At 42.5% G+C, this 25,114-nt stretch overlaps 1 protein-coding gene across 3 annotated transcripts in view; it reads right to left on the reverse strand.

The window, feature by feature from the left end:
- The window catches only part of PLB1 (phospholipase B1), a 135,947-nt gene that overhangs the window by 93,398 nt on the left and 17,435 nt on the right, over positions 1 to 25,114 (reverse strand). For all 3 annotated transcript variants that reach the window (XM_059188732.1, XM_059188733.1, XM_059188731.1), the window contains 3 exons: positions 5,169 to 5,230; positions 3,873 to 3,939; positions 2,715 to 2,773 (listed from right to left, as the gene is read on the reverse strand). In XM_059188732.1, coding sequence (XP_059044715.1) covers positions 2,715 to 2,773; positions 3,873 to 3,939; positions 5,169 to 5,230 — 188 coding nt within the window. The remainder of the gene's footprint in view (positions 1 to 2,714; positions 2,774 to 3,872; positions 3,940 to 5,168; positions 5,231 to 25,114) is intronic.

Raw genomic sequence — 25,114 nt, forward strand, 5'->3', positions numbered from 1 at the left:
TAAGTCATGTGGGAACTGTGTCCTCTGCAGGGTCCTCCAGAACTTCGGAATTGCGCCCAGTGTGTAGAAAGTACTCGTTAAATGTTAGCTGTTGGCAGTCGTAGTAGTTTCCTGAGTTCTGACACAAATTTTCTCTTCAAAATTCCTCGATGACAGTGTCTCCAGGTGTGGTGGTGACAGGTAACAATTGTACCCACACTGCCTACACGCAGTCCCCTGCTACTTCTCTTTAAAGGGTCTGTCTGTCCTTCACCTCCCAAGCTCAAATGACAAACAGTCTATAGAACTGGGTCACCCCTCTGGAGCCTTCTTGGGAGGGTAGGCTGACCACGACCTTCCTCCAAGTGGGATGGAGACTTTTCCTCCTTAATAAGGAGTTTGAAAGGCAAAATTTCCAGGGAAAGGCAGCAAGTTAAACAAAAATCACACTGCAGTGCTAGCCAGGACCCCTAAAGCAGGAGGGCAGGCAGGGGAAGTCAGGAGGGAAGGCAGCGCCTGGGCTGAGGCAAAGCGGACAGCCTGTGCTCAACCGCAGGGGACAAACCCAGGAAGCTCCTCTGCCTCCATCTTGCCTGCGGGAGCCATATTCTCCCTTGGCTGAATGCATGATGGCGCTAGAGATACAAACCTAATTAAGACACAAACCCCGTCTTCAAGGAAGTTGATACAGTGAATTGTAACCTCCCTGGCATGGAAAATGTCTGAACTCTTAGCTAAGCAAACAAAGCAAAACAGAAAACAAGTCACAGATAGTATATTGCCATATAACCCTATTTTGGTTACTCTCCCTCTGTCTCACTGTATATATAGGGGCATGTACTTGTGTGTGTGTGTGTGTGTGTGTGTGTGTGTGTGTTGAAGCAGAATAGGCAATCAAAGGAAATCTTCAACTTTTTATTCTGTGTATGTACGCTTTGATTTTTTCTTATACTGAACACGTATCATGTATGTTAGTTTGCAAATAATTTTTACAAGCATTTGCAAATCTGATCTTTGACATTCGGTGAGGAAAAGTTGTCTGGAGCAATTCAACAAACACAAGCTACAGGCACAGGTAAGGAAGATTGTGCCTCGGTGACAGAAAGCTCCAGGAACTTGGGGAGGGAAAAGGCACCAGAATTATGAACCTTTTCCTTTCTAAGTTCACTGCTTTCCTGGATTTTTTCCCCAGCCTGGTACTTTCTATAGACCAGGCTAAGTTCACCGTTGCAGGCTCTGGGCACACAGGAAAACTGCCTCCAGAGAAAACCGCGCTCTCAAGTTTTACCCCGGAGGCTGGGGTGCCCGTCGTGTGAGGGTAATGATCTGCGATGGGGTGCCAGGCCCAGTGCACAGGGGGAGAAAGGGGAGCAGAGTCATAGGCAGGAGCTCTGGTGTCAGGTGTAATTCATTACACATGAATTCTGTGTAATTCAGCTCACAGTGTAATTCATGAGCGAGAGAGCTCTTGCGAGCTGCCAGCGAAGTAGGGAAGTCACCAAGGGTAGACAGCTGGAACTCTAGAAGCCTGACATGCTTCCTTCAGTGAATTCCCGACCCAGAAGGGAACGTGCTCCAGACCTCCAGCTAGCGTCACCTACATCCCCGGCATAGGGGCCCAACAAACGCCAGGTGCTCTCCGTGACACAAAGCCTCTTTTCTCCTTTGCCTCCCCTTCGACCTCTCTCCTGCCGGTAGACTCGTCTTTGTGCCCATCCACACACCGTGACAGTCACGCCCAGCACCGAGAAAGAGGACGAGGGTAGGAGGCCCTGCTGCCAGGCTCCTCCACTGGCCCCGGGTCTGTTTGCTTATGTCAAGCCCGGTTCTTTCGGGAGGGGTGGCACGGGGCCTGGGGAGGGGGTCGGGGCTGGCAGCGAGGTGGCCGAGGTGGCTGGCGGGGGCCCAAGGGAAAGGGTTGAGGTTACAGGGAGGACAGCCGGCAACAGGGACAGGGGGTGGGGGGCCTGGGAAGGAGCCTGGTAGCTGAGGGAGGGAGGAAGGCACTGAAGGGGATGGCGGGCGGGCGGGGGAGTGGGGTGGGGATATCTCTGGTCTGGTGCAGGGGTGCAGCTGCAGGGCTGTGAGGCAGAGCGAACGCCGGCCTGATGGGTGTTCTGCTTGGCCAGCGCTGCTGGCCCTGGGGGCAGCAGGGATGCGGACCCTTCCTGCGACCAGGCCAGGCAGGGCTGTGGGAGGCCGGCACGGACTAGGGAATCACGCTGGCATCCCCACTGCTCTCCAACCACCCCCCTCCATATCCCCTCTCCCTGCTTCTCCCTTTCTCTTCATTCTTTCCGCCTCTCTCCTTGCTTTCCTTCTCCTTTACCCGGCCATATAAAAGAGACCACTTAGAATCTATTAGCAAAGCTGGGTCGATTTTTAAAAAATTAACCAAGCAGGTGAGGACGTTTTTTTTTTATCTCATAAATAAAACTCAGGAAACAATTTTTAAAATTCTGTGTGATCTTTGACTTAATTGATCAATCGATTTAATTTATGAATGAGAACCTCTGAAAGTTTCCTTATCCTAATGGAATGGGAGGCATTCATGTGATTTAAAAAAAAAAAAAAAAAAGACACAGACCCTCTAGATTTTAGAATATCCTCAACTCGGAGAATGTTCCCCTCTCCCAAAATGAATGTTCCCCTCTCCTGCCTGGCCACCAGGAGTTCTTTCTGAGACTCCCTGTCCCAAACCCTGACTCCTACCTCTGTCTCCTTGAAATACTCACAGTTTCCACATTGCTGATGGCGGCCACAAATTTAATATCAGAAGGTCTCACCAAGTGGACTGCAAAGACAAGAGCCCATTGAAGAAGATCAGAACCACCTTCCCGAAGATATGAGCCAAAGATGCCAACTGGGAGGGACAGACCCATATCCCCCAGCCTGAGGTAGAAGGCAGAAGACCAAGAGGTCACTGCGACCCATAGGAACCTCGGTGGAAAGAGGCTCACTGCTCTCTGCCAGCCACAGGTGTCCCAGGGCAGGTCGCTCATGGCTCTCCTTTTCCCTCCTGCCTGGACTTCTTTCTGCTCCTTGCTTCCCTCTATCCCTTGGCTCTGCATTTCTGAGCCTCCATTAATAAGTAAAGGGTAACAAGTTCAAATGAAAACGACCTGGGTACAAAAGGGATAATGTTAGCTCGAAGAGAGCCAGAGAACATCACTCAAAGTCTGTGAACACCCATAAGCATCAGATGCAAACTGTATGTAAACTGTACACCAGGAAGCCTCCCTGACCACCCCCTCCCCTTGCCCCCTCCTGGGCCACCAACTCTTTTAGGATTAAGTCTTTCTAGAAACCACAGACCTCCTGATCATGTTACAGGGCTTTTAAAAGGAAACCTCCTAAAGAAACCGTTTCCTAAGAGGTATATCGATTTCTTTTTCTAGCTACATTCCTTATATAATGGAAGGGTAAGCATAGCGTGCTAACCGGAAATGCAAACATAAGCAGAGCCATGAAACACGGGCTATCACGGGGCCATTTGACAGGGTAAAGCCAGAGAAGACAGCCGGGTCCAGAGCCACACTCATATCACCCAGGCGTCAGGCAAATCTAGCCCATCATAGGAGAAAAATGTCCACAGCAGCCACTGCAGCTTACGTCCAGGAGGGCAGCTGAAGGATGAAGCTCCAACCCCCAGCTCCTGAGGCACCGACCGCAGCCCTGGAGGTGAGCTCCCGGGCCCCTCCCTCACCTGGGCCGCCATGTTGGTGAGATCTCTGGTTGAGATCTCGGTTGAGGGGAGAGGGGGTGCGAAGGATAGGGGCTGGAGAAGAGGCCTGAATGGCTGAAAGATGCAAGAGGAGGAAGGCCAGAGCCTCTGCTGGCCACGCCAGGGAGAAGATGCCAGCCTTCCAAGCTCACGGCTCAGGGCCCCATACCTGACTTGGGTGGCACTCTGGATCCTGACGTCTTTGAGTTACATGGGAATGGAAAACTCTTCCAGGTCTGCAGATGAAACCAAATGTCAGAAACATCAACAGCCTTGTAGAGAAATATCGCAGGTCCCGAAAGCTCGGTGTACTTTCACCGCATACTTTTCCCTCTAGGCTCAAAATCCAGAAGCGACCACGATTCTCCATAGTCAAATCCATCTGATTCCACACCGCGTTCGGTGCAAGGCGATGTGTGTCTATCGACAATGATCTTAGCCAAGTGGCAGGTGAGGATGTGTCAGAACGGTTGGGGTGAGGTGGGGGCAGGGAGGAAAGATTAAAAAAAAGAATAAAAATCAATTTTGGGGGCTGATGAAAAAGATCTGGAGACAGTGGCGACAGTTGCCCAACAATGGGATTGTCTTAATGCCACTGAATTGTGTGCTCAGAAATGGTAAAAATTGGTAAATTTTATGTTATGTGTATTTTCCCACAATAAAAAATATAATGAAGAGACCCAGGTATATAGACTAGAAAGTTAAACAGATCCATTCTTCGCTATCATATGTTTTCAATGTTTTCCACTTCCCCTCTTTTAATTTGATGATATACACAAAAGCAGGTACAGCAGGCATTATGTTTATTTGCTGCTGAAAATGGGAACTCTCGAGTGCTCACCAGACTGGTGTGTCCTAAGCCCAGAGGAGCTGCTAAGAGCCAAGGAGGGACTGGGTGACATGCATGCCCAGAGTGGCCTCTGCTTCTGTGAATCCCACAAAAGGCTTTGGGGAGGGAGATCATGTTTTCTCCCAAGAATCAAGAGAAGAAAGGGGAAATATTCCAACAGGGAAAAACGCGCAATAAATAAGGTGCTTGACCACATCTCGCTGTCACAAGACACGAGCTAATTTCTCTTGAATTACTAATTTCCGTAAGAGATAAAGAATTTATTCTCAACTCTTATCTTATGGATGTTCCGGGAAGACGTCACCCAGATGCCTTCAGATAATTTACAGCATCTGCTTCAAAGTTCATAGAGATAACAAGCCCACTTATAACTCTTTCTGGACATTTCTGGGAACCACCAGATTAGTCTGCAGTTGAGCCCCAAATTCCAGGAGATACAGTTGTGCCCCCTCCGCTGTGCCAGGCCACCCAGCTATCCCTGGGGGAAGCCGCTCCTCCAGCCCATTCCCTCCAGACTTCAGGGAGGGACCTGTCAGTTTGCCTCAAGAATGGGATTTACCCACTAGAAAGGAAAACCACTCCCCCCAACTTCTTCCATCAGGACAAAGCCCTCACCTCTGGCGATCCTTGCTCTTCTAATGTGTTCTTTCCAGGAGAGCTATGGGCCCTGGTGAGTCCTAGAAGAAAGCAAATATAGCTCAAATTATTTAGCTAGAATTAATACCCACCCAGATTTGTAGCTTTTCTGCCCTTCCACTTAGCCCTACCTATGTGCCCCGCTCAGTAAATTCTCTTGTGTTCAGGAAGTCCAACATTCGTCCATTTCAATTCATTCCTCCAACTATCACCTCCTTTGTCTGGGACACATGCTTCTACTAATGCAGCCTATGAAGGGAAAACCCCCAGGATGAAAAGCAAAAGTGTTATCTGGGAGGGGTCAGTAATAGCCCTGTATCACGTTATTATCTAGCATGTTATCAAAGATACCTTTACTGGTTCCTTAGCAAAGGGCAGAACTCTTGAGGAAGATCATGTTGAACAAACACCTGCTGTTGTTTGGGAATCCGGGACAAAGCAGGGAAGGCAAACGACCTTCTGGAATTGTCTGAAGGGTTTTGTGAATTTAAGAGCTAAGTGTGGGGTTCCCGGGGGCTGTGACTGTACCCACGGCTAGATAGGGGCTACCTGGAGTGGTCTTATTGAGGGTGAAGTGAAGGGGAAGAAAAGGCAGATAGAGAAACAGCAAAGGTGCTATTCTCATCCCAGCTTACTTTGGGCCAGTCTTTTTAAAATATTTGCATTTTCTTTACCTTTTAAAGATACAATTTATGTATGATAAAAGACTCAAGTGTCTAAGCCAATAAGTTTTCCCATCAAACATCTTAAATACACACAAAAAAACAGTGTAGTACAATTAACAGCACTCTAAGTAAAGGAAAACCAATTCACCCACAGGGCTACTACCCCAATAACCAAAAAGTGATTTGTTCACACTCTCAGGTCTATCATCAGGCTCCAGAACGGGCACACTGTCCATTTAGTTGTAATCAATGTGGATGCAATCTTGTATGCAGCAAGCTCCCCTTCATATTACATCCTGAGTATTTTTCATGTTGCTAGGTCATCTTGATTGTTTAACTACTTCGTGATACATTTACGATACTGATATGTAATCGGACATCCCGGTCCCTGGTGACCTCGGACTTCTCCCCGCCCAGTTCTCTGCCCAGGGCGCACACTCTTGGTCAGTTCGTGAGAACTCCCAAACGGCATTAGTGCCCAAAGAGGGGATGGGGGCTTAGGGGGAGAGGGCTTGATTTCTTTTCTACCTCAACCTTCTTCTGCAGCTTTCCATTTTTTCTTTCTTTTTTTATTAACATATAATGTATTATTAGCCCCAGGAGTACAGGTCTGTGAATCACCAGGTTTACACACTTCACAGCACTCACCATAGCACATACCCTCCCCAATGTCCATAACCCAACCACCCTCTCCTGACCCCCCCTTCCCCCCTCCCATCCCCTGCCCCCCCGCAACCCTCAGTTTGTTTTGTGAGATTAAGAGTCTCTTATGGTTTGTCTCCCTCCCGATCCCATCTTGTTTCATTTATTCTTTTCCTACCCCCAACCCCCCCTCCCCCCATTGCATCTCCCCTTCCTCATATCAGGGAGATCATATGATAGTTGTCTTTCTCCTACTGACTTATTTCCTTAAGCACAATACCCTCCAGTTCCATCCACGTTCTCACAAATGGCAAGATTTCATTTCTTTTGATGTGCAGCTTTTCTTTTTGACCCTGAAAAGAATTTATCTGGAGTTTCACACGCAGTAAGAGTATATTTCATTGCCTGCCCGCTGTGAGATCAGGCGCTGATTTCCATGTTGGAGCTCCTAGCGGGAAGGATGGCTATAACTTGCCCCCAGATCTCAGTGGCAAATTTGTAATTCCCAGAAGAAAGCTTCCTGGGTAGAAAGAGCCACATGATGGCAAGGCACAGAGCTGCGGATAAGCTCGGAGTGCTAGCAAAGCCTGGAGCAGGTTTGTAACGGGAAGGAAGGAAAGTGGAGGCAGGGAGAGGAGGGTAGAGGAGGGCAGCTGGGCTGTGGAGCTGCAAATACCAGGCTTCTCTATGAGCAACAGGGAGTCAGGCTGCTCGCTAAAAAGACGAGTGTTAACATGTATTTTAAGATGATCATTGCTCTGGGAGTAGTGAAGTTAATGAATTCTCAGGGCAGAGAGGTGAGATTAGGGTTGTAATTTTTTTTTAAGTGAGGCTAAAAATGTATATGACAGCTAACACTAAGATATAGCCTCTCTGTGCCGGGCTTTCTAAATCCTTACACGAAATAATTCATTTAATCCCTACCACAGCTCTAGGAAATAAATGCCATTATCTCCACTTTGTAGATAAAACAGGCTCAGAAAGATTAAGTGACATTTTAAAGGTGACACAGTTAATAATGGCAGTAGCAGGATTTGAAAATGGGCAGCCTGGCTCTGTCGGCTGTGGTCACGGCCAGCAAGCTAAGTCTAAGTCACAGCCTAAGATCCAGATCAGGGATCGGCCACACGGTCTGTATTTTAGGTTTTACAGACCATACTGTCTGTCACTGCTCAGCTCTGGAGGAGTGCAAAAGCAGCCGCAGACGAGATATAAACAAATTAACTTTATGGAGACTGAAATTTGAATTTCATATAATTTTCCCTTGTCATGAAATACCCCTCTAGTTTTCCCAATCATTTACATTTTTAAAAACCTTTGCAGGTTTCAATGAACTAATTTTTTTTTAAGATTTTATTCATTTATTTGTCAGAAAGAGAAAATGTGAAGTCAAGTGGGGGAAATGGCAGGCAGAGGGAAAGGCAGGTTCCCTGCTGAGCAGGGAGCCAGATGTGGGTGGGACTCGATCCCAGGACTCTGTGATCATGACGAGAGCTGAAGGCAGATGCTTAACCGACTGAGCCACCCAGGTGTCCCTCAATGGACTGATTTTAAAGTTTATATGAAAAGGCAAAAAAGACCCAGAATAGCCAACAGAATATCAAAGAAGAAAAAAGTCAGAGAACTGACACAATCCAACCTCAAGATCTACTATAAAGCTACAATGTGATATTGGCGGAAGAGCAGACAAATAAATCCATGGGCCAGAATAGAGAGTCCAGAAATAGACCCACGTAAATAAAGTGAACTGATCTTTGACAAAGAAGCAAAGGCAGTACAATGGAGAAAAGATAGTCTTTTCAACAAATGGTGTTGGAATAACTGGACATCCACATAAAAAAAAAAAAGAATCTAAAAATGTAAAATCTATTCTTAGCTCACAGGTCATACAAAAACAGGCATAAGGTTGGATTCAAGCCATTGGCTGTTATTTGCCAACCAATGCCTGATCTGTACTGCTTACTGTAGAGATCACCAAGGTTAAACAGGAAAATGGCATCCCTGGTGATCAGCAAAAGCCTGTAGCCCCAAGAACTCCAGGTGGGAACCTGGGACCTACCTGCAGATTGCCAGGTAAAGGAGAGCTGGTGCAGGAGCCAGTATCCTCTAGTCTTTGAGAAACATCCTATTCTGTACATCCCTCAGTCCTCCAGGCGCCAAGCCTGAGACACACAAAAATCTCTCCCTAAAGAAAACCTTCGGTTCCCTGCCATAAAAAGTAGTTTCCTTTAAAAAAGATTTTTTTTATATAAATAAACAAACAAACAAATAAATAAGATTTTTATGACTGTGAATACACTCAGTGCTCTATAATTTCTTAAAAAAACAAAAACCAAAAAACAAACCTTTAAATCAAATAATAGAAGCAGAAAAATCTAGCCCAGTGCCTACACAAATACAATACACGCGGAAATATGTTCATTTTGATAAAAAGTGCTTTTTGTTATCAAACCAGTCCAGAGAGAAATATGTCATTCTTAGCATCATTTTATAGTAGCAAAAGTTAATTTTTTTCTTTCAAGAAGGAGGACTGGATGGCGAGCTTCCATCTGCTAACTCTAGATCTAATAGGGTTTAAAGGGCTCAGAGGAGCCTGTTTTTGAAGACAATAGATGAATCCCTACATATTTTCCTGCAACCACTGTGGAGTCTTCTGGGCATTAATTTTGAATCTTTGTGTTCCTTCCCCAACCGACACACAGACCCATAAACAGAGCCTTACAAACCCCAGGTGTCCAAGCATGACTTGTGTCTGAGTCACTGACTGATCACTCAAGTGTGCAGACCCAGGGCTGGCTACTAGGATGCCAGGTTAAAGAGATAAAAATAAGAAACATACAAAAGTTGGGTATTCATCCTTTCTGATGGAGGCATAATAGTCCATAGTATATACAGACCATATCTTCTTTATCCAATACACAACTTTTGTATCAACATGGGACTGGAGGAGATTATGCTGAGTGAAATAAGTCAAGCAGAGAAAGTCAATTATCATATGGTTTCACTTACTTGTGGAGCATAAGGAATAACACAGAGGACACTGGGAAATGGAGAGGAGAAGTGAGTTGGGGAAAATCAGAGGGGGAGACAAACCATGAGAGACTGTGGACTCTGAGAAATAAACTGAGGGTTTTGGAGAGGAGGGGAGTGGGGTCTTGGGTGAGCCTGGTGGTGGGTATTAAGAAAGGCATCTGTTGCATGGAACACTGGGTGTGGTGCATAAATAATGAATTTTGGAACACACACACACAAAATTAAATTAAATTTAATTTAAAAAATAAAAATAAAAAAATAAGAAATATAAACCTGATCAAAACATCAGGGGCTACACACCATGAAAGAGACCCATTCCAAAGTTTAAGTCTAGGCAAGTTTCTAAAAACCCAACATCCTCAGAAAAATCAAATGAATCCAGACTTTTGACATTTTATTAAATATGTCTAATTTGCAACCAAAAATTACTAGACATGCTGTGAAACTGAAAACTGAGTCTTGTACGGGGGGGAAAAAAAAGTAGTCAATGAGAATCAGTTCTGAGTAGGTCCAGATGTTAGATTTTGCAGGCAAAGTTTTCAAAGCAGCTATTTTATCGATGTACAAGGAATTAAGGTAAAAATAAAATTTAAAGACTCAACAAATAGAAATTATCAAAATAAAGGAAATCTAGAGTTGAAAAATATAAGACTGAAAGATTTACTGGACTGGCTCAGCCCCAGACTTAAGAAGGTAGGAAAAAAGAATTTATAAACTTAAAGACAGATCAATAGATCAATAGAAGGTACATTTCTGAAAAGTACAGAAAAAAAGATTGAAGAAAAATAAACAGAGCCTCAGAGATCTGTGGCTACTGCCAAACACATAAACATATAGGTAATGAGTCCCAGGAGCAGCAGAGAAAGAGGCAGAAAGGGATCTGAAGAGATTATGGCTAAAAACTTCTCACATTTGAAGAAAAATTTTGAGCCACAGACCAAAGAAGCTGAAAACAACAACAACAAACAAAAAAACCTCTGGGTAGGAAAAACACAAAGAGAATTCTATCTAGATCCTTTAACTGTAATAACTGATGTGTCTAGGTGTAGTTCCAAAGCCAAGGAAAAAATTTCAAGAACAGCAGAAGAAAATCACATATGGGAAACCAACGTCATATGGCTCACAGTCAACTTATACAAAACAATGGAGGCCAGAAGATGGTGGAATGACACATTCTAAATGTTACAAGGAAAATGATCCCACACAGAAGCATAGCGATGTATGAAGGAATGAAGTACAGAGAGAGTGAATATGTAGATAAATCCAAAATAATATCGACCGTATGAAATGGAAGCCAGCAAACTATGGCCTATGGGTCAAATCTGCCCACAGCGTGTTTTTATATGGCTCTCTAGAGAAGAACAGCTTCTACATTTTTAAAAGTTAAAAAAACAAAGTAGAGTAAGCGGTAGAAACCACGCATGAGCCACAAACCCTAAACTATTTACCGTTTGGCCATTTATAGAAAAAATTTGCTGCCCCCCAATAAAAATAATGTAGTGTGGAGTTTAAAACATATATAACATCTTGCTGTGTGGGCAGATTTGGACAGAGTAAACGGAGTCACACTGACAAGGTTTTCCTTCATCTGGGAAATGATGAAAGTACTCATTTAATTAGATTTGAATAAGTCAAGGATGCATGTTGAGATTGTAAATGCCACAATAACAACAAAACCACGTACCATCAGCAAGTTCACGGGGGGGGGGGGGGACAGGGTGGGGCAGACCATGAAATTACATAATCCAAAGAAGGCAAGAAAGGAGAAAAAAATCATAAAAGAACTTTGGACACATTGGAACCTAAATAGTTAGATATCCTATTTATTTTTATTATATGTATATATTTTTAATTACGTTTTAAAAAGATTTTATTTATTTGACAGAGAGAGGCACAGCGAGAGAAGGAACACAAGCAGGGGGAGTGGGAGAGGGAGAAGCAGGCTTCCCACTGAGAAGGGAGCCTGATGCAGGGCTTGATCCCAAGACCCTGAGATCATGACCTGAGCTGAAGGCAGATGCTTAACGACTGAGCCACCCAGGTGCCCCTAGATATCCTATTTAAACACACTTGGGAAGACCAGAGAGGAAAAGCTGAAGAGGGGTGTAGGAGACCTTCCTTCAGCTTTGAAAGGGGGGCTGGCCTTGTCCCATGTGACTTCCAAGGCCAGAGTGGACCCATGGAGACAGGTCATCTTTGGTAGAAAAGCCAGAGCTTCTGGAACAAGAATGGGCCCCTTGGGACACTGGTCCAAGCAGAGGTGAGGGATCAGGGCAGGCAGGGGGTACACACACCAGGCAGACATTAAGAGCTTGGTCATTCCTGCTCTGGTCAGTCTCTCTGTGCCTCTGTTTCCTCACCTAAAAATGGGGTTTGATACTACCTGCCTCATGGGATTGCTGGAAGGATTAAATGCATGCAAACATACAACACGGTATCTGAGGCTGGTACAAGTGAAGTAAGTGGTAGTTGTCATTATTATCATTTCTATATCAGAGAGATGGTTAGCACAGACCATTTTTCCAGAACCTTTCAACCTCAACATTCTCGCATTTCCTCAGAGAACTACAGAGGTCATGTTTTAACTTGCTGATTGGAATCAATCGTCTGTGGTAACTGCAGGGGTAACTATTTAGAATTTAAACACTAGGTGTTCAGATCACAAGACTCAGGGGCAAACTCAGAACCCCTGGGGTGCTATACCCACAGACCCTGGAGTGACTTGGCCCTCGTTCCAGGCCCCTACTTCCCACCAGCTAAATGGGGAGAACAGTTCTTGCCTGTTCCCGCAGCACCCGGAGGTACTGTGGAAGAAATGATCAGAAGCTCTTGTGGCATGACTGAAGCCCATGGTTTTTTCCTCATTTGGAAGGTTGTCTTAGCCTCAAGCTCATGGTTCTACAAAGGGCTTTGAGCTCCCTGAAAAACTCCCATCTCAATAAAGTCAGGAAGGGAAAAAACCATGTACTTTTCCATCCTGATGGGAATGAAAGAGAAGGACATCTGTGCACACCGGGAGAAACAGGTTCGGCTGAAATTAGTCATCCAAGTAGGAAGAACCACAACCACTGGGGTTCTGGAAGCAACAATGAGCCATTGGAACGTCAGACCTGGCTAAGTAAGGTCACAATTGAGTCTCCTGAGGGAAGCACCTTCTGAAGCAGATGTTCTCTACCCAGCTGCTGCCTAGCCCCCCACGCCCACCTCAAGACAGACACTCGGGTTTGATGGACCTGGGGTACAGTCTGGGTATCCTGGGCACCAGCAGTTTTTAAAGGTCATTTGAGTGATGTGCCTTTGAGATTGAGAGCCCCAACTCTTCAGGGAAACCCAAAGTGTGTTAGCCCAACAGCTGGCCAGGGGTAAGCAGGATGATTTCAAAAACAAAAGTGAAACAGCCTATGCTCTCCTTATTAATACAGTTCCTTTATGTTTTTCCACTCACATTGTGTCTGGAGCATCATTTTCCACCCCTATCCCTGCCTAGAGGAAAGTCAGTCATTTTGTGACCTTGACCAAGAATTAATCTCTCTGGGGGCGCCTGGGTGGTTCAGTGGGTTAAAGCCTCTGCCTTTGACTCAGGTCGTGATCCCAGTGTCCTGGGATGGAGCCCCACTGAGCGGAGAGCCTGCTTCCCCCCTCTCTCTGCCTACCTGTGATCTCTGTCTGTCAAATAAATAAATAAAATCTTTACAAAAAAAAAAAAGAATTAATCTCTCTTAACCTCAACTTCCTCACCTATAAAATAGGGATATAGCTAGTTTCCTGGCCACCTTCTTGAGCTTGTCTTAAGGATCAAAGAACAGAAACCGCCGTGTGAATAGGAGAGGGCTGTACCCAAGCTAGGGACGACTTGTCTCCCTGGATGAAAGGAAGGTGCTTGCCCTGGGCAGCTGGGGAGGACTTTCAAGGCCAATATTTATGGAATTAAGGCCACTCTTTAGTGTACATGACATTGTCGGGCCCTTTGAAAAGTGTAATGTCCTCACAGCACCCCTAAAGGGTAAGTAGTGGCAGGATTTATAACCCTATTAACACGTTTACAGGCTCAGAGAAGCTAGGTGACTTCTACCAGCTCACAGAGACCACACTGGCAAGGCAGGGCACACAGGCCTGAGGCCAGCACCACCCTCCACCCACAGAGCAGTGAGCTGTCCTGGTGACCATTGTGAGCCAGTATTCGCCCCCCATACTGTGTGGACTGTAAGCAGTTCTTCTGGGCCATGTCTGTCACTGCACGCAGCACCTCATTCCCACTCACACCACAGGGCCCGTGGAATGGTGTGGTCTCCTGTCCGCCAGTACCCCACATGACCACCTGGGGGTCCTGGGTTCAAAATCACAAGCCATGCTTGGCTGCTGCTCCAACACCAAAATTTCCTGTGCTCTGAGGGTCACAGGATGTCAGTGTCCTTCCCTCGGTGTGGTGCTTTGGTGGTCCCATGCCATAATCTGTGGAAGGTGGCATGGAAGACCAGAGAAGCTTTCTAGGGTAGCTAGAATGACCTCTGAATGTTTGTCTTAGAAGGGTCAAGGTGGCCAGATCTCTGATACTATCACGTTTAATGTCTCAGGAAACTAAGACCCAGAGATGTTAGCAAACTTGGCCAAGATCACTCAGCAAGTTACTAAAAAGGCCACATGGTGTGACATGACTTTTCCCTAACCTGGTCTGATATGCTTTCCATGCTTTGGTCAAAAAGACCAAAGTCTTTTTGAAAGAAGGTTCTAAAAAGGCTTATTGTGTGTGTGTTGTTCTGTAGCCTGAGTTCCCAGTATATGGAAATTGTATTCTTCTGTCCTGTCTTTAAGACCAGTTTTTTCAGCTGCCCTAACTCATCAGTCACTCTCAGTTTATCATGAGGGTGCAAAGAATGGTATAGGATTAACACTGTCACTGTCTCTGAGTAGACACATCCTTTAGTCTGATGATTGTTACAAAACACATTACAGATGATCTGGAAAGTCCCAAACCATTATTCTCTAAGTACTCCCTGTCCTGAGCTGATGACCCCAGGGAGACACCACCACCCAGGACAGAGTCCATTCCAGGCAGAGGCCAGTGCACCCTACTGCTCCATCTCCCGAGGCCCACCCGGTATCCAACATCACACATCCTGCGCCACAGGAGAGGGAAGAAGTTTCTATGGAGCAGTTCTAAACAGGAGAGAGCATATTCACAGCTGACTTGAGGTTTTGCCCCTGGCTCATTTTATGACCTCTCAGATGAGGAATGTTTGGCTTGTAGGCTATTTTTCCCAGCTTCCTCTGGGTAACCGCTGAGGCAGGCCCAGAGCCAGAAGGGACAATCCAAAGAAGAGAGTCCCATAGTGAAGGTGAGCAAGTGGTCGCTTGGCCGCCGGAGCCCAGACTCCTCCTCCCGCACTAATCTCCTCCATGAACACTTCCAGCTCCAGCAACCCCAGCTAGAGCTTTAAAGGGGACCAGGGACCCTCAAAGCCTGAAGCCAGGGACCAGAGACCCTCAAAGCCTGATGCCAGGGTAGCGGTCATTAGTGAGCTCCAACAGGAAGGGAATCTCTGGGAGCTGAGTGGGGGGGCCCCATGGTCCCCACCCCACCCCCATTCAGGAAGGTCTCCTCCCAGAGACAACTCGGAGGTCCTGGAGCAAAGAAGAAAGCGTGGCCTGGGGAACACTGTTCTCACTGAAAAACAAGAACACAGAAGGAGATGGTTCCCTAAGGCAAGAGAAAAGCACTTGGCCTTGCCAGAGCCAAGCCAACTCCCTCGCAGGCCTCTTTCTTGGAACCAGGCACACGAATTCACCAAGGTGCCGCCTCTTAACCATACATGGCCTTTTCTGTCTGAAGCTGCCAGACTCATCTTGCCCAAAACACCACTTGCATTAGGCTACCCCCTGCTGAAGAAACTTTAATAGCTCCCCACTTCCCACGATGGTGAATCCAAATTCCAGGCTTGCTGTGTGACCTTGGGCAGGTCACTTAACCTGGCCCAAGGGTTCAGATTTTGTTTAAAAAAAAAAAAAGATTGGTTATAATCCTTTTAGAAATCTCTTTAAGACAAAAGGGACTAGGAGAACCTTGATCATTCTCAGATTTCAAAATCCTCCCCCAACACCTACCCTGCCCTGCCCTCAGGGGACCTGCTCCCTGCTCCTGGCACCAGGCCTGCTGAGCCCGGACTCCCCCTGTGCTTGAGCTGCTCTGGGACGTGCCCTCCTCCCCGCACCGGTGTTTATCTTGATCTCACGTAGCCTCAGAGCAGCACCGAGTTACCTGCCCACGTGAAAACTTCCCCAGCCCACGTTCACCTCTCCGTTTTCTGAAGTCTGTTGCTTTTGGTACAGCTACTTCACCTATTTTGGTGCTTAATTCTCCAGTGATTTTATGCAAATCCGTTCTGTCTATCTCCAGAGGGTTCCTTCCTTTGGTTTATCAACTACCAGCCTGACTTAGCTCAGCTCAGGTTCCTGGAAGGCTGCTCAGGCGCCTCGCTGACAGTAGCAAGAATGCTACTTGATGAAAAGGATGATTGACAATAAAGTCCTAAAAATCTACAAGGTACAGATGACATCCTGGGAAAGGAGGACTCCTGAGATGCCCCCCGCCCCCCCCAGAAAATGCCTAAGCAGGGCGTGCTGCTCAGAGCAGGGATTTAGAGGAAAGTGAGTGGGGTTTGGGTCAGGGGATAGGGATGGAGAGTGAGGCGTCTGCTGGAAGAGAGAGTCTGACGCCTGAGTTCTGGGGATGGCTGGTCACCACCTTGGTAAGGGATTCTAGCAAGTCTCTACCCTCTCTCCTCAATAACCAAAGAATCTGGCTACCAGAAATTTCTCCAGTGTTGCTTTCTACTCTTATTTGGAGAGAGTATGTCTAGAAGGCTGGACTGACAACCTCCAGGAAGGACTCCAGGCCCCTGTAAGACAAACGCTGACTAGCTTTACCTGTTCTAATAAGGTAAAGCCATCTTGTGAGGGTTCTAATACCCTCACAAGATGGGTTCACCCAACTCCCACCTTTGGCTTGACAGCAACCGGCCTGGCGTGGGTGCATACCAAGGCAGTGAGTTTTCATTCCCCAGCCTGACAGTCTCCCCAGGAACTGCTGACCCATTCCAGGAAAATGAAATTCTAGCAAAAATCGTGCTTTATTAGCTACAGTGATTTCTTGCCAACTACAGTGTTGAGATAATGCTGTTTCAGTTTTATACACCCGAACTTTCAGAACAGGAACCTGTTTCCATGTGTGTTGTTGGTCTAGCCCATTCAAAGCTTAAATAAAAGCCAAATTATGATTCTTCCCTCCCTTGGGCCTGGTGGTGGGGAGAAGCCCTGGCTTAGGACTGAATTCCAGCTCCTGTACTTAGAGTTAGATCACCTTGGGGAAGTTAGTTAATTTCTGAGTCTCAGTTGTCTCATCTGCAAAATGAGGACCATAGTCTATCCCTCTTATAGGAAAGCGGTTATATATGGACAATGGTTAGAGTGGGGCTTGACTGGCTCTTCTAGGGAAACTCACACTGGGAGTTTAGTTTGAAGGGATCCTCAAATGTCAATGTCTCCAGTGCCCACCAGAATGACATTTACATAGGTTCTGGAGATAGGCGTCTTGTCTTCATCTGAGTCTCACAAATAACTTTTGGAGGAGTCTGAGCAGCACACAATAAAAAATAACTAAACACAGAAAGAAACAAGGTATTCAGGAGCAAGATTTTAGCAGGAGAGAAAAAAAAAAAAAGAGCAGAAACAAATCCAAAACTTTGGATACTGAAATGATCAGACCAAAATTATAAAACTACTATTTTTTTAAAAAAAGAAAATTTGATATTTATGGGAATGCAAAATTATTTTTAAAAGTAACACTGTAAATTTGGCACAGAACTAAATGTAAATTAAATTTGAAAAATAAAATCAGTTTTCAAAATCTTCAATGATCGGTCTTAACGGCAAATTGGACACAACTGAGAGAATGAATAAATTAGGGCATGTGTCAGAACAAATTATTTAGAATGCAGCACAGAAAGAAAAAAAGATGGTATAGTTGGACAAGGGGCTAAGAGACATGGTATATACAGAAAACCAAACAAACATTTAATTGACATTACAGAAGACAGAAATAATGGTATAAAAGCAATATTTTAAGAGATACCTGCTGAGAATTTTTTAAATTTATAAAATATATCAAGCCATAGACTCAAAATATATTATAAATGCCAAGCAAGATTAATTCACAGAAATTAATGACATAGGAAACATAGACTGTGGTCTATTTTTCCAAAGATGGCCATGACATTTCCTCCTATCCTGCATGCCCCTTGGCAATGTAACTTCCGCCATTCCTCCCAAGAGGTGATGTCTATTTCCTTCCCCTTGTATCTAGGCTGACCCTGAAGCCTGACTGACCAATAGAATCAGCAGCAGTGACTCTAGGCCCTAGGCATGAAGAGGTCCTGTGGCTTCTCTTTTTGCTCATCTGAGGCCCTGAGTCACCAGGTACAGAAGCCCAGCTGTCCTTATAGGAAGGCCATGTGGGGAAGCACAAGGACATTCCAGTACCAAGTCCTTAGACATGTCATTTTAGACCCTCCATGTCAGTCCCACACAGTACCATATGATACAGGGACAAGATACCCCAGCTGAGGTCTTTCCAAATTGTAGATCCACTGAATTGTGAGCAAATAAAATGGTTGCCATTCGTCAATAAGATGTAAGGTAATTTGCTCTGTAGCACTGGACAACTATGACATAGAAGATCAACAAAGCCAAAAATTAGTTCTCTGAAAATATGAATATGGCAGACAAGCCTATGACAAGATGAATTAAAGAAAAAGGAAGAAGTCACAAATAGCCAGTATTGGCAACAAAAAGGGGGCATGACGACAGAAGCTACAGGTATCAAAGAGATAACAACAGAAATCCTCCATCAATTCATGCAAAAAACTTGAAAATTTACTTGAAAGGGACACAGTCCTAGAAAATCAAAACTTTCTAAAACATATTTATAAGAAATAAAAGATATGAATTCTATAACCATTTAAAAATTGAGTCAGTAGTCAAAATTCGAGCAAAAAATAGTATTCCAGGCCCAGACGGCCTTATTGGTGAGTTCTACTGCCAAGAAAAAGAAATTCTTATGGAATAAATTTTTTAAGTAAACTCTACCCTCAACATGGGGTCAAACTCACAACCTGGAGAGCAGGAGTCACATAATCTCCCAACTGAGGCACCCAGGTGCCCCTCATTCCATTCATATTAAAATCTATTCAAGACAGAAAAATAGGAACACTCCCAAAGTATTTTATGAGACTGTACGGCACTGGTACCAAAATCAACAAAGAAATGACCCTTCAAATTCACTCATGAACACATAAGAAAAAAAAAAATCCTACACAAATGTTAGCACGTTAAATCCAACATTGTAGTTGACCTGTGTGCAATGTGGGGTTTGGGAAAAGGACCCTCCACACAGATAGAAATCCATGTATAATTTTTGATTCCCCCCCAAATATTCTACTAATCACCTAGAAGTCCTACCAAAAATATAGTCAACTAACATATTTTATATGTATTCTATACTGTATTTTTGTAATAAAGTAAGCTTGAGAAAAGCAAATGTTAAGGGGCACCTGCGTGGCTCAGTTGGTTAAGCGTCCACCTTTGGCTCAGGTCATGATCTGAGGATCCTGGGATCAAGTCCTGCATCAGGCTCCCTGCTCAGTGAGGAGGCTGTTTCTCTCTCTCCCTCTCCCCCTACCCCTTGCTGTGCTTTCTCTCTCTCTCTGTCAAATAAAAATAAAATCTTAAAAAAATAATTTAAAAAAGCAAATGTTAAAATAAGGAAGGGAAAATAAGTTTAAAGAACTGTGCAGTGTTTATCAATACCATAAGTTGACATCATCTGTTTACAAGATGAATCATCTGGCAGTACCTTCATCAATATTGGCTTAGAGAATATGAAACACAGCAGATGGTGTAGGTCTTACAAATAACAGACATCAAGAATGAAAAGATAATGTATGGTCTGCAAGTTTTGATAATTTTTAACTTTTTATAATAGATTTATATATATATTAATGGTAGTAAGTGATAAAATAGACTAGTATCTACATATAATTCATACATTCATGACATTCTGAACTTGTTCCTAATGTCTTTGATATTCCTAGTCTGTGTGCTTTGTCTGTTTTTTCAAATTGTTGTAAATCTCCAAAAATTTTTCCAAAAGTGTATCTAAAGAAATTTTAGTAAGTGGACCCAAGTGGTTCAAATTCATGTTACTCTAGGGTCAATGGTACATAAAGACAAAATACACCATGACCAACTTGATTTTATTCCAGGAAAGCACGAATGGCTCAATATTAACAAATCTAGTAACATAATTCAAAATAATAATAAATCTAAGGGAGGAAATATGATTATTTCCATAAACATTGAAAAGACTTTCAACAAACTTTAACATTCTTTCCTTTCCTGACATAAATAAATACTCAAGGAAATTTATGGATACTTCGTTAATGTGAACACACACAAGCACATATACGTGTATGTATGTATGTTCCCCAAAGGCCACCATCCAACTGAATAGGGAAACATTTGCCTCCTACTAAGGTTAGTAACAAGGTGAGAATCCCCCCATCACCATTGCTACTTAACACTGTATTGAAATATAAGCCAGTGCAATCAGGAAAAAATAAATAAAGGCAGAAGAATTGGAAGAGAAGGAAAACTATCTCTACTGTTGGTGATATGGGTGTATACCTTCTCCAGAGAATTAATGATAAAACTAATTCAACAGTATAATAATTTAGCAAGATAGAAAGTATAAAATTAATATACAAAAATAAAAGCCTTTGTATAGATCAACAAATGAGCTGGCCCAGTTAGAAGTATAGTGGAAGAGAAAAAAATAATAATGAAAAAATTAGGTACTTCTGAATAAGCTTAGTTCCACTTTACAAATTTAAGGCAATTTCAATAAAAATACCAATGGATTTCTCTTTTTCTAAAGTTAGGCAAATTGAATCTAGAGCTCATGTGGAAAAACAAACATGCAAAAAGAGGTATTAAAAACCCTGAAGAAAAGAGCAATGAAGGTAAGTGAAGTAGATTGCAAAATGGCCATAAATTCCTCCTATCCTTGAATGCATGTCGCTTTGCAATGTAACCTTGCTGCTGTTTCCAGCAAGAGGGAAAGTCTGTTTCTTCCCTACTTAAATCTGGGATTGGCCACATGAATCGCTTTGGTCAATGGGACATTATCAAATAGTACTTTATTTTATCTATATATTGTATTTAAGTAATTAATTTATTGAAGGAGAACACGAGCATGCAGGGGTGCAAGCAAGCAGGGGTGGAGTGGGGCAGAGACAGAAGGAGGGAGAATCTTAAGCAGGTTCCGCACTCATCACAGAGCCGTAGACTGGGCTCAGTCCGGGGATCTTGAGCTCATGACCTGAGCTGAAATCAAGACTGGGAATGTTAACTGAGTGAGCCACCCAGGAGCCTCATAATGGGACATTATCAAACACATTGCAAGCAGAGTCTTGAAAAGTGTTAGCTCACCGGGACTTCTTACCCTTTTGCATTGTTTTGTGTGTTTTTTTTTTTAACCTGAAACCACGTGATCTTTAAAAATATGAAAAAAGGGACACTTGGGTACCTCAGTTAGTTAAACATCTGCCTTCAGTTCAGGTCATGATTGAGCCCTGCATTGGGGGGGTGTCCTTGCTTCTTCCTCTGCCCTCTCTCCCCCTGCTTGTGCTCTCCCTTTCTCTCTGACAAATAAATAAATAAAATCTTTTAAAAAAATATATGAAAAGATATTCAACTTCATTTGTTAACAGAGAAATTTAAATTAAAATATCATTTTTACCTGTAACCTTAGCAAAAATTCTAAAGCTTGGCTATATACTTCATTGTCAAACTATTGGGGAAGAAGGCATTTTCACATATATTGCTGATGTGAATGTAAAAATGGTACAATCCTTATGGAGAGAAATTTGATGATATCTAACAAAACTATGTGTATTTACCCATAAATTACTTAAAATTACTTTAAAAATCCCAGTTGTAGGAACTTAAACTAAACTATACTACCAACACCATGAAAAAGACATGCACACGACTGTTCATAACAACACTACTTATAATAACACAATATTGGAATCAACCTAATGCCTACATTAGGAGGTTCATTGAATATATGGTATTAATGGAATATTCTACACTTGGAAAAAAATAAAAAATATCTGAATGAATATGATAGAATTTCAGAATATATTAAGTGAAGAAAATTAAGATGCAAGAAAGTGTATAATAGGTTATCATTTGTGCAAGAAGGAAAAAAATAAGAAAGTTGATTTGCAAAAAAATATAGAAAGAATATGAAAATAATGAAATTGCTTACTTACAAGAATAGGTGTAAATGAGATAGAGGGAAGGGCTAGAGAAAGGGATGGTACTTCAAGTGTATTTTTTTACATTAACATGGTTCAAAAGTCAGAGCAATGCTTTATATATTCAAAAAAATAAGGTAAAATCAATAAAAATGGGAGAAACCCTTTAACTGAATATAAACAGGGACAAACCTAACTGTATGTCAAAGAGATAGCATAACCATACAGAGAGAACAAAAGAAAAAGAATTAATCCAAGTGATTTTGAGCAAGTAGTTTGATTATACACCCTGAATGGGATGTATTCAAAGGACAAAAGAATGGTAAAGAAATTGGGGTGGTGCTATTGTTAGAGCAATTCTTTTTTTTTTTTTTTCCTTAAAGTAGGCTCCATTCCCAGTGGGGAGCCCAAGGTGGGGCTTTGAACTCATGATCCTGAGATTAAGATCTGGGCTGAAATCAAGAGTTGGACACCCAACTGACTGAGCCACCCAGGTGCCCCTGTTGTTAGAGTGATTCATATGTTATGCTGTGTGCATCATAGGACTCAATAAATGAATAGATTTATTGATGTTTTTGTAACCTTGGTTTGCACTGTGGGAGAAGGACAAAACCAATCTGAAATGGGGGAAGGAGATGAAAGTCCAACTCTAACTGAAGTTAGAGATAATCTATATACATTTATTTTTTTTCCTTTCTTAAAAGTTTAAATTCAATTAACTAACATATAATGTATTATTGGTTTCAGAGGTCAATGATTCATCAGTCTTACATAATACCCAGTGCCCATTATACCACATGACCTTCTTAATGTCTATCACCTAATTACCCCATCCCCCACCCCCTCCCCTCTCACAACCCTCAGTTTGTTTCCTATGACTAGGAGTCTCTCTTAATCTTAATCTTAATCTTAATCTCTGGTTTGTCTCCCTCTCTGGTAACATCTTGTATTTTTTTCCTCTCTTTCCCTACAATCCCGTTTTGTTTCTTAAATTCCACATATCAGTGAGATCATATGATAATTATCTTTCTCTGATTGACTTATTTCACTTAGCATAATACCCTCTAGTTCTATCCACATCATTGCAAATGGCAAGATTTCATTTTTGATGGCTGAGTAGTACTCTATTGTGTGTGTGTATAGATGTATACATATACATTTATGTATAGATGTATATATTTGTATATATACATATACATATGTAGTTATATATACACCACATCTTTATCCATTCATCTGTCAATGGACATCTGGGCTCTTTCTATAATTTGGCTATTGTGGACATTGCTGCAATAAACATTGGGGTACAGGCACCCCTTCGGATCACTACCTTTGTATTTTTGGTGAATACATATTTTAAAAAGAAAACTGTACTTTCTAGCTATGTTCACTGAGTAAACTTGGACATATTGACATTCCAGCAGCAATGAACCACCCCTACCACCTAGATCTTGGTTTCTAAATAAAATCCCCCAACAATCGGAACCTTGAAGAAGGTGTGGCTGAGAAAGGAAAAAATATAAGATTCATTGGACTAGTTTGTTTCATAAAGCTAAAACATGCTTTAAAAAAAATGGATGGGGGAAGAGGAGGCCATGGAAGGGGACTTGCTGGCCAAATCCATAATTACTTGACAATCAAAATGAATAATGACATGAGTGGATTATAGTACTCTGATTAATAAGAGAATCCATAAATGCATTATATATTAAAAAGATAAAATTTTATCTTCTATTTTGAAAAGATAAAGAGAGTAGGATGGAGAATAGAATTTTTTTTTTTTTAAAATTGGGAAGTGCCAACTAACAATATTAGGAGGAATGAGAGATATTCGTAAATCACCATTCTACAATCACACTGGCAGTAATCAATTCAGGCAAGAATCATCAGTGATGGGAAAACCATGGAATATAAGAACAGTCACAGAGTATCACAGTATCTCCTTACAAATAACTTATAAATCACATGAAGGAAGGCACCTTTACAAGGCAGAAATGAGGCAAACACACTTGAACCAAATAACCAAATTTAATGTCACCCAAATAGGGCATTTACCAATATTACATGTATCTCCCAGTGGTATCAAGGATACAACATGACTTATTTTATATTTCTGCCCAAAGAGTTTAATCTGATCCCAGCAATAAAGAAATAACTTGGATAAATCCAAATTGAAATGCACATACACAAAAAGCCAGCCTAAAATTTTCAGTGACACAAAAGAACAAACCAACCAAAGGCTAAAGAACTGTTCTAGATTAAAAGAGGTGGAAAAGGCAGGACAAGTAAATGCAATCTGTGGTCTTCACAGTGAATCTCGTAAGTAATGACAGAACACATCAACAAAATAATAAAGAAGTCAATTAACTTACCACATTAACATGTTTAAAGGAGTCAATCACATAATCATCTCAGAAAAAGTGCATAAAAAAGTATTAGATAAAATCAATACCCAATCATGATTTTTTTTTAAAAAACCTCTTAACAAATTAGTAATAAAATAGATCTTCTTAATCTCATAAAGAGTATCTACAGAAAAGCCAATAGCAGACATTTACACATACTGACAAAACATTAAACACTTTCATTTTGAACTTGGGAATTAGCATCACTTCCATGAAAAGTTGTAGTGGAGGCAGCACAGGAAGGAAAAAAAAAGTTACATAGATAGAAAAGAGAGCAACAAAACTGTCATTCCTGGCAGGACCAACTATAGGGAAAATCCAAAAGAATATACAGATAATTTGTTGAAATTTATAAAAATGTAATCAGATTCAAAATTAATACATAAAAAATCACTTCTGTATGCCAATAATAAGCATTTGCAAAATAAAAATTTAAAAATCTACCTATCACACAACAAAATATCATATGCCTAAGAATAAATTAAACCAAATGAATACAAGATCTCACCAAAGAAACTACAAAACTTTGAGGCGCAATAAAGAAGATTGATCTAAACATGTTCTTGGTTTGGTAGGCTCAGTCATGTAAAGATGTTTGCTTTCTCCAACCTGATTCATGGAATACAAAGCAATTTCGATCAAAAGCCCAACATGTTTTGGGGGGGGTAAGAAGTGACAGATAGTGAAATTTATATGGAAGTTCAAAGTCATTTCTAAGAAGAAAAACTACAAAGACCTGTTTCCCAAATAACAGAACTTACTATAAAGCTGTAGAATTACGACAAGCTGCTATTGGCACACGGATG

This window comes from Mustela lutreola, chromosome 9, assembly GCF_030435805.1.
Source record: "Mustela lutreola isolate mMusLut2 chromosome 9, mMusLut2.pri, whole genome shotgun sequence".
Classification (NCBI taxonomy): Eukaryota; Metazoa; Chordata; class Mammalia; order Carnivora; family Mustelidae; genus Mustela; species Mustela lutreola.